Raw genomic sequence first — 15093 nt, 5'->3', positions numbered from 1 at the left:
GTAGGCAGAGGGTGGGGTCAGTGAACCAGTGCGTGACAGTGACTTCGGGGAGGCAGAAACAAGGACCCCGAGGCCCCGGGTGTCTCCATCCCCTAACTCAGGAGCCGGATGCTGGACCAGGACCTGAGGGCCGTCTGGGGAAGACCCCCTGCAGTCTGCCTAGACTCGCCTTTCTCTTCACCGTGAATCCCTTGGCAAGAAGTTCTGCCCGGTGTCCTTGGGGATCTGCCTCTGGGGCTGCCAGCCTCCCCCAGGCCCCGCCCTGCACGGCCACACTCACTCTGGACACCCAGCCCTGAAGTGTAAGCTCGCTGATAGCCCACCCCCATCCCCTGGGGAAGGCAGACCACCAGCCTCTGCAGGGGGCCGGCCCCTCTCTCCCCACCCCGACTCCACCCTCACCCCTGGCACCTCTCTGGATCCCTCTCCAGGCCTCCCTGGTCCCACCCACTCACACCCCCCTCCCCTAGGAAACTGTCTTCATGGACGGTTGGGTTGGGGGCTCCCCGGGTTCTGTACACAAGGGGAACAGGCACAGGAGTAGGTCTCGCCCATCAACCCCTGGAAGAGATGGGAAAACCTGGGAGCCCCGGGACACACCGTCCCCTGTGGCCTTGCCACTGATGGAGGCCCCCGATGGTGTTTCGGGTCTGACCGTCCCTCTTGTGGACTCTGAACTGCAGGCGCGCCCCCAAATCGCAGGAGGCCGAAGAGCTGCCACAGAGGGCGTTCTCCGCAGGGAAGCGGTGCAGACCGGGAGGGCGGGGGAGGACCCTGGGAGGCCGCAAATCCCGGCCTCTGGTGCCCTCTGGTGGCCAAGTGCAGCAGCACACCCAGCTGCCTGTGACCTTGTCTGGGAAGGATTTCCCTCGACCCCAAAAGCCTCCCAAGCCAGGGCCAGACCCACCACCACACATCCCCTCCACCAGCCCTGAAAGGCACCCATCTTCAATCCTGATGGTACAGTTGGAGGCATCTTCTCCAGGCAGGGAGCCTTTCCATAATTCTGATTTCCTGGCCTCAACTTGAATACCTCCCGGAACAGGGAGCTCACTACCCAGCTCATGTCATCATGTTCAGGTGAGCTGGCTCAGAGGTTCTTCATTCTGCACTGACATTTGTCCTCCCAGCCCCAGTGCACATCTGATGACCGTGCGGTCAGGGCACTTTCCTCTCATCAAGTGTCTACCATGGGCCAGGCCTGTGCTGCTCACGGCTGCTCTCTGCCCCACAAGCGAATTCTCTCAATCCCACTTTACAGATAAGGAAATGGAGATTCTTGGGGTGACGTCACACAGCGTGAAAGCGGGGGAGCCAGGATCTGAACCCAGCTGTACCGGCCCCGAGCCTCTGGGTCCTCCTGGACCCTCTCCTACCACCCACGTGTTTGGAGGCACACAGGTCCCTGCCAAGCAGCCCGGTCCTCCTGCCGCTCCACCTGCCCTGAAAATGTGCTCACGACTAGGGTGCTAGTGAAATCTAAGACCACATCGACCAATCCCCTTCTATAGGAGCCCACGGGTTCAATCCAGAACAACCCCCCGTATCCCACAGAGGCGTCGCTGGCCACCCCCGATCAGCCCCTGGGCCTCTTGCAGCCTCTCATGTGCTACCTCAGGATGAAGCCAAACCCCAGCCCTGCCCCTGCTGCTTCTCTCGGGGCTACAGCTCCGGCTCAGGCCCCTTGTTGCCAGGCCTTGGCTCAGGCTGTTCCCTCTGCCTGGCACACTCTTTCTGTACCTGTCGGCCTTCCGCCGGCTTCCTGCCTGCTGTCCCCACGGCTGCCCCAGCCAGGACCCAATGGCCTCCTTATCTTGGGTCCATTCTGCCCCTCGCTAGGGACACAGGCCCCCTGAGGGTGCGAGAAGAGGCCCAAGAAGTTCCACACTGCTCCTGCACCTGGCATGTGTGCCACCCTTTCCAGATGCCAGGACAAGCTTGCTGGCCCAGCACCGAGAGAATGAGTGAGCCTCTCTGGATGTGAACCAGTGCCACCTGGTGGCAAGGCCACTTCCAAAGGTCCTCCATCATAATCTTAGCTACTAGTGTCCCTGTGTCACCCTGGGCCAGAGTCTGCTCCCCCTGCCACGGCCTCAACCAACCTGGGGGCAGGGGAGGGGGCAGGGGACAGGTCAGAATGTGCGCGGGAGTGAGGGAAGGAGCTCCCCGTCTGTTGACTGCGGGGTTAAGGAGCCAATGCCCATGGCAGGCTGTGGGCAGGGTGCCCGCTGACCGAGAGCTCATGACTCAAGCATCCTTACCGTGACACCACCTGGCAGGGGCCTACTTTGGTAGGAATCTTATTTTCAGAGCCCTGTCACCCGCGGGACAGAGTGAGGGAGGCTCCCCTGCCTCACACCCCGGGGTCACCATTGAGTCCACACCGCTGCCCACCCGGACCAGAAGTAGGGGCGCCTTATGGGCTGAATTGTGTCTCCCACAAAAGCCAAGTTGAAGCCACTCCCCCTCCCCTTCCCCCCAGTCCTTCAGGATGTGACCTTATTTGGCAATAGAGTCTCTAGGGAAGCAATGAAGTCAAGGTGAGGTGGGCGGGGCGGGCCCTAATCCAGGAGGATCAGTGTCCTGATAAAAAGGAGAAATTTGAGCACAGAACCTGGTACACACAGAGGGAAGACGACGTGAAGGTGGAGGCCTGAAGGGATGCACCCACAAGCCTAGCACACCTGAGCCCCCAGAAGCCAGGAGGGGCCTGGAACTGGCCCTTCGAGGAGAGCACAGCCACCGGCACCTCAGTTTTGGGCTTTTGGCCTCCAGAACCCAGTCTTGCAGCTTATGCTGCCCAGACTGTGGGGCTGCAGCCCCAGGAAACATCAGACAGGGCCTCACGCCCATTTTGCAGGTGAAGACACTGAGGCTCAGGGAGGCCACAAGCTGGGACTCAAGCCTCCTGCCACCTCATGGTCTCTGACCCTGTCCACCATGTTGCATAGTGACTCATGCTATGACCTTGGTCACAAGTCCCTGAACCTCAGCGTCAAGTTTGCAAAAACGAGGTGACACGGCTCCTGCTGCACATGCAATGGGCACACGGGGGCAGGGCAGAGCCGTTCCCACCCCTGGACACTCACTGCTAAAAATATTCCTCTTATTCAGACTGGACAGGCCAGCCTGGCCACACGTGCCTGACTGTTCTGGGGGGGAACAACAACGACCAGAGGCCATCCGTCGCCTGGCCGCCTGTGACCCCCTGGCCCCCCTGCCTCCTCCTCCCTCCCACGCCATGCATCCCAGCCTCACCTTTCCTGTGGCGCCGTGAGACACGTACTTGGCCCCCTCCCGCTGGGCGATCTCCACCTGTTTGCGGGCGATGCAGGGCCGGGCCAGGGAGGTGCCCAGGAGGTAGCGGTCCTCGTACATGGCACTGGACTGGATGGCGGGCCAGATGAACTCTTCCACGAACTCCTTGCTGACGTCCTCGATGAACACCTATGGGGACAGAGCCTGTTTGGGGAAGGAGCCTCGACAAGGATGGGGCTCAGCCAGAAGATGGAGCCCCGAGTCCCCAAGTGGCTGGCATCCTCTATGGTGGATGCTGTTAATGGATCCTGGGGCAAACGGTACCTCTGCTTTTCCTTCTGCATCTGTAGCAGACATCACTAATCAATCCAGCACACTGTATGGTTCCTCTCCCTCCCACACTCATGGCAGACATGGCTAATCAATCCTGATATACCATCCAGCTGAAACTGGATATGGTCCCTAAATTCCTCCCAACGCAGCATTCTGGAACTGAGCTAAACCAGTTGCCCCCTAACATTTAGAAGAGTAGAGAGATGTAATCCACAGAAGCCAGGGATCCTTTTGCCCCCTGGAGGGCAGCTGGAAATATCTGGAGATATTTTTGGTTGTCATAACTGATGGCTTGTAGGGGATGGGTCTGGTGTCTCGTCCAACATGGTAACAGGACGACCAAGGGAGTCACACGCTGAACCAGCTACTTTTTCTTGAAGAACATCATTCTTTCTTATGGCTGCACCTGCCACATACGGAAGTTCCTGGGCCACGGGTCAAATTGGAGCTGCAGCTGAGGCCCATGCCACAGCCACAGCATCACCGGGTCTGAACCACCTCTGTGACCTATGCTGCAGCTTGTAGCAACGCTGGATCATTCTTTCTTGAATGATAGACTGACAGATAAAACCGGGTCATTCAGACTTGGGTGTTTGGCCAACATTTTCACAAAAAATAAAGTAACCCTTCACTTCAAGGAAAACTGAGTATTTGTGCCAATGATAAAACTTGAGCCTTCCAGTAAAAATTGGAATTATGGAAAACTCGCATCTCACACTGTGAACTTGGCAGGTTCCTGCCACTTCTGATGCGAGTTTTGTTGAGCTTCCCAGATACTGCGTTTTTTTTTTTTCCCCACAAATTGAAGGTTTTGTGGCAACCCCGTGTCAAGCCCTTTTATCTGCGCTATTTTTCCAGCAATTTGTTCACTTCATGTCTCTCTGTCACATTTTGGTAATTCTCACACGATTTCAGACATTTTCGTTATGAACATATTTTTCATTATCAACTTTATATTTGTAGGATGCTCTGTAATCAGCGATCTTTGATGTCACCACAATCCGCTGAAGGCTCAGATGATGCTTAGCATTCTTCACAATAAAATATTTTTCAGTTGTGGTATGTATTCTTCGGTTTGGGTATGGTACGTTGCTTTTTCCTGTGTGTGTATGTGTGTGTGTGTGTGTGTGTGTGTGTGTGTGTGTGTGTGTGTGTGTGTGTTTAATGGCCATACTCTCTGCATACAGAAGTTCCCAGGCCAGGGACTGAATCTGAGACGTAGCTATGACGTATACCACAGCTGCAGCAATGCTGGATCCTTTAACCCTGTGTTCCGGGCCGGGATCAAACCCGTGCCGCTGCAGTGACCCAAGCCGCTGCAGTCAGATCCCTAGTCCCCTGCACCACAGCAGGAATTTCTGCACTTTTTTTTTTTTTTAAGGCATAATGCTATTGTACACAATAGACGGCAGTGTCAACTTTCACATGCACTGAGACACCAAAAAACCCACGTGCCTTGCTTTATTGTGATATTTGATTGTTTTGGTGACCTGGACTGGAACCCACACGATCACGGAGCTCTGCCCGTATTGACAAGTGTGATGTTTTGATATTTTGTAATGAAACGTATCCCTCTTTGGAAGCTCTGCATACCTCCATGAAACAGTGTGTTTCAAATGACCGAAGTATCTTGAGTGGGCAAAAGACCCATTCAAAATGTAAGATGGGGGAGCTTGGGGCAAATAAATGCAGAATGTTGCCTTCCAGTTGGATTCTCAATGGGATCCTGCTGTGCAGCACTGGGAACTCTGTCTAGTCAATTACAATGGAGCATGTAATGTGGGAAAAAAGAATGTATACATGTATGTGTACCTGGGTCACCACGCTACAGATCTTTCTGGAAAAGCCCAGCTCAAGAGTGGCTGGAATTACATTCTCATCTTCAACCCTCAAGTGCTCCGAGCCCGCCTTCTGGCTCCTGCTGCGACAACTCCTCTCCAAAGCTTGAGGGGAACACCCGGCGGTGGAGGCACATCCAGTTTAAGGACCACGGCCAATGATGCCATGTGAGCCTGTGGGTGTCCACGCCCTCACGAGTTCATTTGAACACACGGATCCAGCTCTTACTAAGTGCTAGGCTCCTTTCTCTAGGTTCGGGGGACCCCACAGAACTGCTCTGGTGAGGAAACTAGTTCTGACTGATCGGGGGGCTGATGGCCTGGCAGGTCATCCTTGCTGTGGCCCCTGCCCACTCCCTCTAGTGAAAGGGCATGGGTACCAGCAATTACCTCTTGGAGCAGCTCACACTCTGTACGGTGGGCTTGTGTGAGCAGGGACCACACTGGCCATGCTCACCCTCCAGGACTGCTCATCATACAAGTGGATCCTTAATGCACTGATTTTGCTGAATGGACGGAAGGATAGGTGGATGGACAGGTAGGTGGATGATGGATGGATGAGTGAGTGAGTGGATGTATGGATTGACAGCAAGATAAAAGAGGGCTGGGCAGGTGGATGGATGGATGGATGGATGGGGAAGAGAAGGATGGAGAGGTGAGATGGGGAGATGGTTGGGTGGAAGAGGGGCTGGGGGAGACCAGAAGATGGTACCCTCACATCTTTCTTCCTGAAAGAGGAACGGACCGCATACGCTTGGAAGCAAGAGGACCAAGTCGAAGGGGGTGTAGGAGACAAGGATCCTGGCACAGGAACCCCCATAGCCACCCCCACCAACTCAAATCCCAGCTCCAAGCCCTGCCTCCCACTTGGTACCTTTTTGGCCCCGAGCTTCAGCGCCTTCTTCCTGGCTTCCTCAAAGTCTTCCTTCTGGCCGATGTTGGCCTGAGGGGCAGAAGCATGGAGGACCAATTAACCCCAGGCAGAAAGAAGAGCTAAGAAGAATGTCAGCCTTGTCTGGCCCCAGGAGGAGCCCTGGGCAAGTGCCTTTCACACGCAAGAGTCCTCCAATGGAGGTGGTTTCCCTCTGATGGCTGAGGTCCCAGTAGGAAGGAGAAAGGGCGGGAACCAGGATCCGGAGAAGCTGGAATAGTCTCCCAAGCTGATATTGGAGCTGCCTGGTGTGCTGGGGAGCAGTTTCTGGCAGTTGGAGGATGGCCTGAGCTGGGTCCTATGCACACAGGCTGCTAGGCTGTAACGTGGGCTGTCACTGCCTGGAAGGTCAAAGGCTTCCCTTGAACCAGTCTATCTCTTCCCACAAACTCCCCCAAAGCCAGACAAAGATTGGCTTGTCAGCAACTGCCCAGCCCCCTGCTCGCCTCCCCAGCTAAGCGGCCCATCCCAAGGCCCCTGGGCCGGCCAGGGGGCAGAGGCCTGTGCTGGGGCCCCCAGCTGTCCCCCTGCTGGAGCCAGTTCAGCATGTCTAGACATGGCACTCTGGCCTCCTGCCCGGAACGTGACCCTGGTTTCTGCTCAACAGACGCTGGCACCTTCCCCAGGGTCCAGCAGCAGGTGCATTTCTGGGGTGACGCAGCTTTGAAACCTCTGGGACCACCAGGCAGCCCGGGATCCTGACCACCCCACTGTGCTGCCGACGGAACAATGAACACACCCCAGGCTCTCTGCACCTGCGCGGAGCCGGGGCTCTCACTCAGCTGAGGAAGGCGCTGCCCCTCCCTGGGCCTCCCTCCCCGACCGGAGGGACACGGGATTGGCACTGTTGGGCATGGCAGACAGACTTATCAAACCATCCTTGACCGCAGCTGAACTTTTCCTGACCAGCACGCTTCCCTCACTTCCTCTGGGAACAGAACCTTCTCTCCCGGGACCTCTTTCCACAGGGACGGAGGAAAGCAAATCATGTCTCCTGCTCACTCTAGGGGCGAGCCCCTGACAAAGCCTAGTCACTCAGAGCCCTCCAAGCACAGCCATACTGACCAAGGCACAGTGGGCAGGGACTCAGGCCAGTGAATGAGAGTACCCTGAGCCTACTGTCAGAGCCTCTCGGGGAAGCTCTCCTTTGTCCGGGAAAACTAGGGTATGATGTGAGCCTTGCCTGTCCTGCGGAGAGGCCAAGAATGAAGCCAAGTAGAGATGGAGACAGATCTGGATAAGCACCTGGATCCAGCCTTGCCTGAAGCCACTATATTCCCAGCCTTCTCAGTTACATGAAAAAGTGTAGCAGTCTGGTTTTCTTTTTTCTTTATGTTTTTGTTTGGCTTAAGCTGGATTTCTAGAATTGGCACAGTCACACGGAGAAAGCGTCAGAGGTGATGTTCAGATTTATCGGACATGGAGCTGGTTTGATGAGGGATTGTCTGCTGTGGACCCTGGATGGGGGAGGGGCATCCTCCACAGCTTATTGCCTGTGGCCTGTGACTTATTTGCGGTCCCAGAATTAGGCCATCTCCAAGGGCTCTTTCAGCTTAGCCAGTGTAGGGAGCTACGATCATTGCTGAGTTATCGAGAGCGGACAAGGGACTTTGGGAAAAGGGAAGATTCTGTCCCCTCCCATGGCCTTCAGCAGACCCAAGCCCCTGGTCCCTCTCCAGGAGGCTGGCCTGGCAGCTCTGCCAAGCTCACACCTGGTGCCCCGTCCAGCTACTCTCGTGGGGAGCGCGTCTCCTCCGTGCTCTGGGGAGCATCTCAGAGCGGAGGGAAGACACCAACGGTGTCCACCTGACAGGTAAAAAGAGGGAGGCAGTGTATCGAGAAGCCTCTTTCTCCTACAGTTCAAGACAGGCTGGCAGGGGGGCGGGAAGCTGGGCTTGGACCCAGGACAGGAGCAGGTGGGCAGGCTGGATGGGCAGCAGGGCCAACAGGTAGAAAGACCAACGGGATGGGCATCCCCTCACCAGGTAGGCGATGACATCATAGCCTTGCTCCTTCAGCCACACGAGGATGCAGGAGGTGTCCAGGCCACCGCTGTAGGCCAGAACCACAGAGCCTTTGCTGGACATCCTGTCTGCAGGAAGACGAGGAAGAACGTGAGTGACCCAGAACCAGCTTACCTCACCTGCCAGCCTCTGCCAACAGCACCCTCCTGGCCTGCCCTCCCCAGCCCTGCCCTTGGCCTTGGGCAGCCTTATCCCCTGGACACGCCGCCAGCGTGGGGCTCGGAACAGGCTGTTCATCCATCATCAGGGCTGGATGAGGAGCTGTTCCTTCCTGCAGCCACACCCCTGCCACCCCTGCCACCCCCCAGGGGCCCTGACCCTGCACACAGCCCCACACATCACACTGGGGCCTGGCAGAGGGAGGCATCTCTGAGAACCAATCCCCCACCAGATGGAGAAGAAGACCAAGGCTGAGCTGTTGGGACCAAAGGCCAAGACGCCAAGGATGGGCAGCACCAGGAGACTTGAGAAGGACCGTGGCCGTGAGCTTCGGGCAGCCCACACTGTTCAATCAGAACAGCTCCTTGCTCATCTAGACCACGCCAGGGGTGGTCCTGGGGGCCCCGATCACCCTGCACCTCCGTAAGACCCCATGAAATGGGTGTTGTCAGGCCCGTTGCGGAGGCAGAGACTGGAGCTCAGAGAGGTCAATGGCCAGCTCAGGGTCACAGAGCACGTGTCTGTGTCTGGCTCCAGAATCTAGGATCTTCCCAGCATGCAGGGCTGCCTCCCCGCTCTCCAGGGTCTAGGACACTGGGGGAAGAGCCTGCCCTGCTGGACCTCTCCCATCTGGGCCTCCCGTGGGACCTTAGGTTCTTTTCAAGAGCAAGAGGCACTGACGGGGTAAAAACATCAGAGTACCTGAAACAAGCACCTGTAAACTCAGCTCCGAGAGGACCAGCTGGGAAGCACTCCAAGCCCTCTGTCCCCACGCGCAGAGGGGGAAGGCAATGAGGACACAGAGATGACAGGTTTGTCCTTCTGCGGTAGGGTCCCACCCTATCGCTCCCGCTCCTCAGCTATACCAAAGCTTCCAGAAGGCACCAGGCCCTCCCGACTCCTTGCCTTCGCAGCTTCTGTTCCTTCGGCTCTCCCTGAACCTTTGGGCTGCCTTAGGGCCTGGCCTGCCTCCCAGCAGCCTCTGCGTGGCCCCGAGGATAGATGCAATTATTGTACCCACTTTGCTGAAGAGGAGACTGAGGGTCAGAGAAGCCAGGTCCCTTGCTCTCAATCATATAGTCAGCAGGTGGCAGGGCCAGATTTGGATCCAGGCCATCTGGCTGTAGCCTCCAGGGCCATGGCCCCAGCATCCTGCATTTACTGCAGGCGTGCTTGTGTCTGCTGTGAATGTTTACACTGGAGTCTGGCCAAGGTCAGTGTCCCTAGCAGACGCTTATTGGGAAAGGCTGTGGACACTATGCACAGATCCATGTGAGCCCCCCCCTCCCCCCACCCCCCCTTCCCCACACACACACGAGGATGCAGGCTCCTGGGTACGGAAGAGTTTCCCTGTGCCTGGAGGTTTAGAGACAAAGCACTGTCCCGGTGCCCCAGCCCTTTGCAGCAGAACCCAAGAACATTCATCTTTTGTGCAGCCCCTGACATCTGACGGGGCCACCCATCAGCCAGTCCCAGGGCCCACATGTTCTCACTGCCCTTTGGACTTGGAAGAGGAAACACCTCATGGAACCGTGAGGTTGGGAGGAATTCTGATGCATCTCCACAGGTCTCCCCTTCTGAGGGCATTTAACCACCTGCCAGGCTGTCCTGGACGGGTGGGGGCCAGCAGACGTGCCCATGGCAACCACAGCCAGGCAACAGGCCATCCAGGATGGAGGGGAGGAGGCGGGAAGGATGTAGGAAGGATTCAAGTTAGGAATCATCACCACAGTCAAGATAAGGCACTTATCCATATAAGCTGTGTTATTGCGTTATCCCCATTTTAGAGACAGAGATACTGAGGCTCGGGTTAAGGCACTTGCTCCAGGCCTTGCTTGGCTGGTACGTCGTAGCAGGGCCAGGATTCAAGTCTCCTGAGTACAAGGCTACCCCTCTCTGGGGAGGATCGGGGAAGGGGGTCCGTGGGAGAGGTGTGGTCCGGGAAGCCACAGGTGACTCAGACACCCAGGAGTGACTGGGGTGGGCTCGAAACAGAAAGAGAGGATGTGGGCCCAAGGTTCAGCCGGCTCTTAAGAGTCACCCCCGCTCTGCCACCTCCCAAAGGCACCAGAGGCCGAGGATGGGCGCCAGGGTTGGGGAGGGGCATGGAGACAGACCCACTGCGTCTGCCCTGCTCCACCTCTGTGACCCCCCTGTGCCTCATGCGTGGCCCATCACAGCACAGCACAATCATGCTGCAGTCTAACTGCCCCGCCCCCACTGTGAGCCCGAGGAGGCAGGGACCATCTCTCAGTGCCGGGCATGTGACAGGCACTCGGAACAACCCTGCTGATTCGACCGCCTGGAGGTCAGTTTCTCACCTATAAAAAGAGAGGATTAAGATCCCTTCTGGGTCTGGATGGAATTCCATGCACGCTCTCATCCGCCACCCCTCCTCCGGCCAGGCCGTATGCACACGGTACCGAGGGCCTCAGCCTCTGGGTCTGAGCCACGTGATAGGATGCATGCCCCCGGAGCATGTGCCTGAGGGCAGGGGCGGGTCTGTGTGTGTCTGCGTTTTCCTGGGAGTGTGTACCTGAGACTGCATGCATGTACCTGCATCTGCACACACGCACGCACACGCACACGCACACACACGTGGGTGGCGTGTTTGGACCTGCATGTGCACATACGGAGCCTAGCTGGGCAGATGGGCTGAGAAAATGATGCAATCTGACCTGGTATTGCTCCCGCCTTCCTGGTGAAGGGCCCTCCTCCCTGGGCCCGGAAGGTCCCCGTGTGATGAGGCTGCAGCCAGATGCAGCCGGCAGAAGCTAAATGAAGCTGAGGCCTCGCTTGCAGGAGGGAGAGTGGAAGGGAGAGGAAAGCAGCCACTGTCCAGCCAGTGAGCACTCACTCTGGGCAAAGCACAGGGGCTGTGTCCTCCAGACCTGGGTCCCAGCAGCAGCGTAAGTGCTCCCCTGCAGGATGCAAGCCAGAACCGCCCATCCCCATACACAGCAACCATGGATTCAGAGATTCTGGGAGGAGCCCAGAGCCCTGAGCCGGGCACCATGCCTCTGCCCACTAAACTCCCCTTACCATGGTCACAGCTGGTCTAGGGCAAGCCCCGCTCTCTCCAGGCCTCGGTATCACCGTCCACAAAACAACCTGGAATGCATTCTTGTCCTGACACCCCAGGACACTGGGCTTCCTGCCTAAAGACTCAGCCAACCGGAGCCTCAGCCTTGCCACCCTGCTCACCCCAAGAAGGTCACGGGGCAAACTCCCAGGCACATGACCACTAAGAACATCCATGCCCCCAGGGCCAGCCCAGCCATCCTGCTCCAGGTGAGGGACACCTGGGAAGGGAAGAGGGGGGCCGCAAGCCAAGATGCTTGCCAGCCTGGCCTTAGTTGGCAAGGCGGGGGGCATTCCCCAGGGCCCTGGCCAGAGCCATTCAGCCAGCTCCTGGTGAACGTGCTGGGCCAGCCTGGGCAATTGCTCAGCGCTAAGAAAATCCACACGGCTCTAAAATGTCAAAGCCAGAGGGATGACAAGAGCAGTTACTATGTTTAGTGCCACACGTGCGTCATTTCAAGGTGGGGACTATTATTACCACCTGTTTACAGATGATGAGCCCGAGGCTCAGAAAAGTTTTGTGCCTTGCCCTGGTCTCGAGCCTCTCGGGCGGCTGTGCGGGAGTGGAACCCAGGCTGACTACAGACCACCCCCTCGTTACTGCTCTCTGTCCTCTGCTCATTGGCCTCCAGGGGACCAAAGCCTGTCCCTCCCTCACTTGCATTGTCTGCCAGAAGACCAAAGCCCCCAGTGAATCATCACCCGTCTGTATTCTATTTCTCTGTCTGCCATGGCTACGGCCACGTGAAGGTCCCTCTGGAACCCCTCCCTCACATTCTAACTCAGTGCGGCTGAGATCATTATCACTTTTTAAAACTCTGTCTCCACCCAGCCGTAGAATTCTCCCTGACTTAGGGTTTGCTCATTTTAGAGGGCATCTCTTACCCCTTTGCTGCCCTCATGGGCTTCTGGGAGACCTAGGCTGCAATTCCACACTTTGACCAGGAGGGGGTGCTGGCAGGATTCAGCCTGATCATTAGTTTGAACGCATCCACTCATGTCATCTGCGCCCTTGGTGAGGCCCAGGGGAAGGGTTTTTTTTCCCCAACTGACAGATGAGGGAGCTGAGGGCAGTAGGGTTGCCGGAGGCTATGCACAGAGCTGGATTTTGGTGGTAAATTCTGGGGCCTGAGAATCAAATCAGGAATGCCAGGTTCTCTAGGAGATACCAGCAATCTTCCTTCTCCAGGACTGGGGGTCCCTAGGCTTAGGGAGATAGAGTCTCTAGTTTGGATGAGCCTGTCCCGAGGTAGGAGGTAGGAAGACCAAGCAGATCTCACCAGGCCCCGGGGACAGGCACCCGAACCCTCTCCTAGGAGCGTTTGGTTATGGAGGAAAGGACATGCTCATTCATCTGTTTCTTCTGCTATGTTGACTGGCCTAACCCACATCTGGGAGGGCACCTGCCCTACTGGAAGATCAACTTTGCCCCAAGTGTTTCAGCAGAAAGCAAAGCCATAGACCTTGAATTCCAGAGAGCTTATCTCTCTGCACATGGATGCCCATAGGCAAGGCACTCACCTCGGGAGCTGCATGCTCAGCACACTGATCAAGACATCTGACTGTCTGGCTTGCCTCCCAAGACCCACGGGGCAAAGATGAGATGGGGGCACAGAAAGTGCTTGCACAGCAGGTGAGTCTGCACCTGCCCCCATCCCACCCCCATGAGTCAGGCTCCGGTGGGGGGGGCCCTGGACCAGGGAAAATGTTTACCATTGGAGCCAAGTGACCACACAAGCCCAGGTGGGTAGGCAGCTGATGGGGGCACATGTGGGTACTCCGGGGAGCTCAGACTGTGCTCAGCGGGGGCCTCCCTCCTCCACCCTAAGCCACGCGTGGCCTGGGGTCTAGGTGCTCAGCGGGCAGGATTCTCCACTCACTCCTGAGCACTCAGCTCTGCCAGAATTACTTCTCAGCCTAACGCACAGGTGGCTCCACCTGGGACAGGTCCCCCTGCCCTGGCCGTGAGAAGGATGGAAGGGGGGAGTTAGAACGGACTCCCCTCCAGTTCCCATCCATCATCAAACTCCCCATCCCTTTTGCAGCTGTTTCTGCCTCTACCACCTCCCTCCCCCACCAGAACCCTGTCTCCTGCTCCCAGCCCCCAGCATGGCACCCCCAGATGGGCCATTCCCACAGTGGATGAATGGGCACCGTTCTCAACAGCATACAGCCTCTTCCTGCTTCCTGAGCCTGTGCCAGCCATGACGAATAGAGAAACCAAAGCTTGGAAAACGCGGAGGCTGACCCAAAGCCTCACCCAGTTGTGGAGTTACGTCTGCCTTCAGGGCTGGGGTCCGCTGGCATCCAGAATCTGCCCTCTCCTGTCACCCGTCTGGGCGTGGAGGGGCGGGATCAAAGCCTAGGGCCCATTTGATCCCTGGGGAAAGGACAGGTTTGTTCCTGCCTGAGATGTGCAGCCAGACGGGCGCTGCGCCGGAGGAGACGCCCCCACTTCGCAGAGGTGGCCAGGTCACGGGAGGCCTCAGGAAGCGCCCAGGCGGGACAGGAGAGCAGTTTCCTCCGTCTCACAAAGACTCTGCCTCCCGGGAGGGCGCAGCGCCCCAGGGGCCAAAGGCAACAGCAACCAAGGCGACTGACATTTCCTGCAGAGCGGTCCCTCCCACGGCCCAAGGCCAGCAGGAAACCCGGCACCGCGGCCGAGCGAGGCCACCGACCCCACCGGCCAAAGAACGCAAATCCCTTTCCGAAGGCAAAGCCGGGCGACTGACGCCCCCTGCAGGAGAGGGAGCTCAGCCACCCCCAAGGCACCCGGGCGGGCCGCGGGGAGCCCGGAGCCCATCTAACTTGGGGAAACTGAGCTGGGCTGTGGGAGGGGCCCAGATGTTCAAGCCCCGGGGGCGAGGAGCAGAGGGTGAGGTTGGAACTCTGGTTTCGAGCAGAGCTAAAGAGAGCCAGAGACAGAAACTGGGGATCAGAGAGGGGGCGAGAGGACCCCCAACCCTCCGGATTCTCAAGGTCTCCATTTTTACAGGATTCGAGGTATAAAGGAAGCCGGATCAGAAAACGAAAATCCGGAAAGGACCTCGGCCTCGAGGCGACTTGCTCCAACGGAGACCCCGGGGCTCTTCAAGTCCCGGCTCCAGTTGCCACGGCCCAGGAATCCGGCCGCCAGGTGTTTGAGCAACAGGAGTCGGGCATCGGCCCCCTTCCCTCCAGCCGAGATCCCAGCCCCGGGCGCGCGGTCCCCTCCGCCTCCTCCGGTGAGACCCGGGCAGAGGGCGACCGAGGCTGGGGAGTGCGAAGGGGACTCCTTACCGGGAGGTAGGCGGCAGAGGCAGGCGGCGGACCAGGGCTGGTTGCGGCGCTCATCCGGTTATATGCCCGGCGCCGGGGGCAGGGCCGAGGGCAGGGGACAAGTGGGGGGACGCGCGCGACAGGCCCCGCCCCCGGGCCCGGCCCCCTCGAGGAGCAGCTCCGCGAACGTCGCCACCTGCGGGTGGGCGGG

The 15093-nt window shown here is 57.9% G+C and overlaps 1 protein-coding gene across 3 annotated transcripts in view; it reads right to left on the bottom strand.

The window, feature by feature from the left end:
* The window catches only part of ASS1 (argininosuccinate synthase 1), a 54931-nt gene extending 39838 nt beyond the window's left edge, over nt 1–15093 (bottom strand). Inside the window, exons 1-4 of one of the 3 annotated variants that reach the window (XM_003353686.4) lie at nt 14904–15093; nt 8343–8452; nt 6304–6372; nt 3259–3447 (exon numbers count right to left, since the gene is read on the bottom strand). In XM_003353686.4, the coding sequence (XP_003353734.1) occupies nt 3259–3447; nt 6304–6372; nt 8343–8447 (363 nt within the window). In that variant the 5' untranslated portion in view covers nt 8448–8452; nt 14904–15093. Of the gene's footprint in view, nt 1–3258; nt 3448–6303; nt 6373–8342; nt 8453–13884; nt 14191–14903 lie in introns of those variants that run through there. The other 2 variants (XM_005660523.3, XM_021070248.1) reach the window with 2 other exon arrangements.

The sequence above is a fragment of the Sus scrofa genome, chromosome 1, assembly GCF_000003025.6.
Source record: "Sus scrofa isolate TJ Tabasco breed Duroc chromosome 1, Sscrofa11.1, whole genome shotgun sequence".
Taxonomy (NCBI): Eukaryota; Metazoa; Chordata; class Mammalia; order Artiodactyla; family Suidae; genus Sus; species Sus scrofa.
The sequence above is the reverse complement of the archived record's forward strand: the minus strand, read 5'-3'. Positions and strand labels throughout refer to the sequence as shown.